The sequence below is a fragment of the Naegleria fowleri genome (genome assembly GCF_008403515.1).
Source record: "Naegleria fowleri strain ATCC 30894 chromosome Unknown tig45, whole genome shotgun sequence".
Taxonomy (NCBI): domain Eukaryota; phylum Heterolobosea; class Eutetramitea; order Acrasida; family Naegleriidae; genus Naegleria; species Naegleria fowleri.
The window spans coordinates 1,290-3,190 of record NW_025407977.1 but is presented as its reverse complement, the minus strand read 5'-3'; the positions used below and the strand labels follow the sequence as shown (position 1 = coordinate 3,190).

The 1,901-nt window shown below is 38.6% G+C and overlaps 2 protein-coding genes across 2 annotated transcripts in view; both read left to right on the top strand.

Moving 5' to 3' along the window:
- Window positions 1-872, top strand: part of FDP41_005647 (uncharacterized protein) — a gene marked incomplete at both ends in the record, with an annotated part of 1,702 nt that extends 830 nt beyond the window's left edge. Inside the window, 2 exons of the mRNA XM_044709194.1 lie at window positions 38-330; window positions 398-872. Coding sequence (XP_044560029.1) covers window positions 38-330; window positions 398-872 — 768 coding nt within the window. The remainder of the gene's footprint in view (window positions 1-37; window positions 331-397) is intronic.
- Window positions 873-1,017: 145 nt separating this feature from the next.
- Window positions 1,018-1,901, top strand: part of FDP41_005646 (uncharacterized protein) — a gene marked incomplete at both ends in the record, with an annotated part of 1,113 nt that continues 229 nt past the window's right edge. Inside the window, one exon of the mRNA XM_044709193.1 lies at window positions 1,018-1,901. This exon is cut by the window's right edge and continues 229 nt beyond it. Within this exon, the coding sequence (XP_044560028.1) occupies window positions 1,018-1,901 (884 nt within the window).

Below are 1,901 nucleotides of genomic sequence, written 5' to 3'. Positions count from 1 at the left end.
GAATTTGACTGGTGTCTACTGCCCACTCTTCATCAAGAATAAGAAGGAAGGAACTGAACTTGCTCAACCTTTCGCCAAGGAAGCTAAGCTTCACACTGAATATCGTTTGTTGAACAGAGATGTTACTGTTTTGTTTGAAGGTATTGACAATACTGGTAACTTGCATGGAAGTATCATTATTTCTGCTGATGAAACTAGCGACAAGCCAGTCACTTATCAAGAAGAATTATTGTTGACTGGTTATGCATCTGTTGATGAAAGAAGCGCTCCAAAGTCTAAATATGCACAAAGATTCAGAGCAGCAGAACAAAAAGCAAAAGATGAAAAAATGTTTGTGGGTTGACTATCAACCAAAGAAACAATCGTTGGAACAATCCGATACCGATTTCACAGCTAGAGTTTTGGAAGTTTTGTCAGGTGATACTTTGAAGATTATCAAGAATGATGGAACTGAAGAGAAAATCAGTCTCTCCAACATTAAGACACCAAAATATAATCCATACGCTAAGAAGCAAGAAAAGAAGGAAGATAAGGAAGGAGAATCAGAAAAGAAGGGTGAAACTCAACCTTGGGGCTATGAAGCTAAAGAATTGTTAAGAAGCAAAGTGGCTGGAAAAGAAATTCATGTTGAAGTTGACTACAAGAAGGAAATGCAATCAACAAAGGAAGTGAGAAGATACTGCACAGTTTTGGTGAATAAGAAATCAGTTGCAGTAGAGTTGGTTAGAGAAGGTTTTGCCTCTGTCATTAAACTCAGAGCTGACGAGGAGAGATCATCCGCTTTTGACCAACTTATTTTGGCTGAAAATGATGCTCAAAAGAGACAAAAGGGTATTCACGGAAAGAAGAGCACCAAACCAAGTCTTTACTAACGTTACAACATTTGATGCTGTCTCCAAATTGTACAAACTGTTGAGCGGAAAGTCAACTGCTACCAAGGGATACATTGAAAAGGTTCTCTCTACAAACAGATTTGTTATCAACCTTCCTGGTGATAGCTCCACAATCAAGTTCTCCATGTCTGGTATTGCTACTCCAACCACTGGAAATGATTTGGCAAAGGAGGCTTTCCAATATGCCTTGCTCAATACTTCATGCAGAGATGTTGAACTCGTTTTGGAAAGTGTTATTACAACTGGAGACAAGCAACAGCAAGGTGTTAAGCAAGGAGTTTTGTGTGGTCAATTATTGATTGGAGGAAAGAACTTTGCTTACAATTTACTCGAGAATGGTTTTGCTATTACTCAAGATTTTGCTAGAAAATTAAAGTATTATGATGAAATGAAGGAAGCTCAAGAAAAAGCTGAGAAGGCAAAGAAGGGTGCTTGGAAATCGTCTGACCCACTTTCTCTTTTCCCACAAAGAAAGAAGAAGGTCCGAGAAGAACAAGAAGAAGAGGTTGAAAGACCAATTTCTCAACGTTTCTCTGTTTCTTCCGCAAGAAATGCTCAAACTATCAGAGTTACTGATTTTGAAGATGTGACTACCTTCTATTACCATGGTGCTGATGTTGTGAACAGATTGAAAGAGATTGACCAATTAATTCAACAACTCAACCCTGAGACTCTTCCAACTCTCTCCTCTCCATCTGTTGGTTCTTTATGTCTTTCACAATTCACTGAAGATAACAATTGGTACAGAGCAAAGATTGTTTCTATCAACGATTCTAATTGTATTGTGTTGTATTCTGATTTTGGTAACAGTGAAGAGAAGCCGCTCTCCTCTCTCAAACAAGTTCCAGCTGAAAGTGAACTCTTAAAGATCAGGCCATGCGCTCAAAAGGCTCGTTTGGCTTTCGTTAAACCACACAGACAATTGTTCAGAGTTGATTTGGAAACCCTTTTAAGAGATACCCTGATGGAAGGTGAATGGTTATTAACTGTTGAATATGTCGATAACGG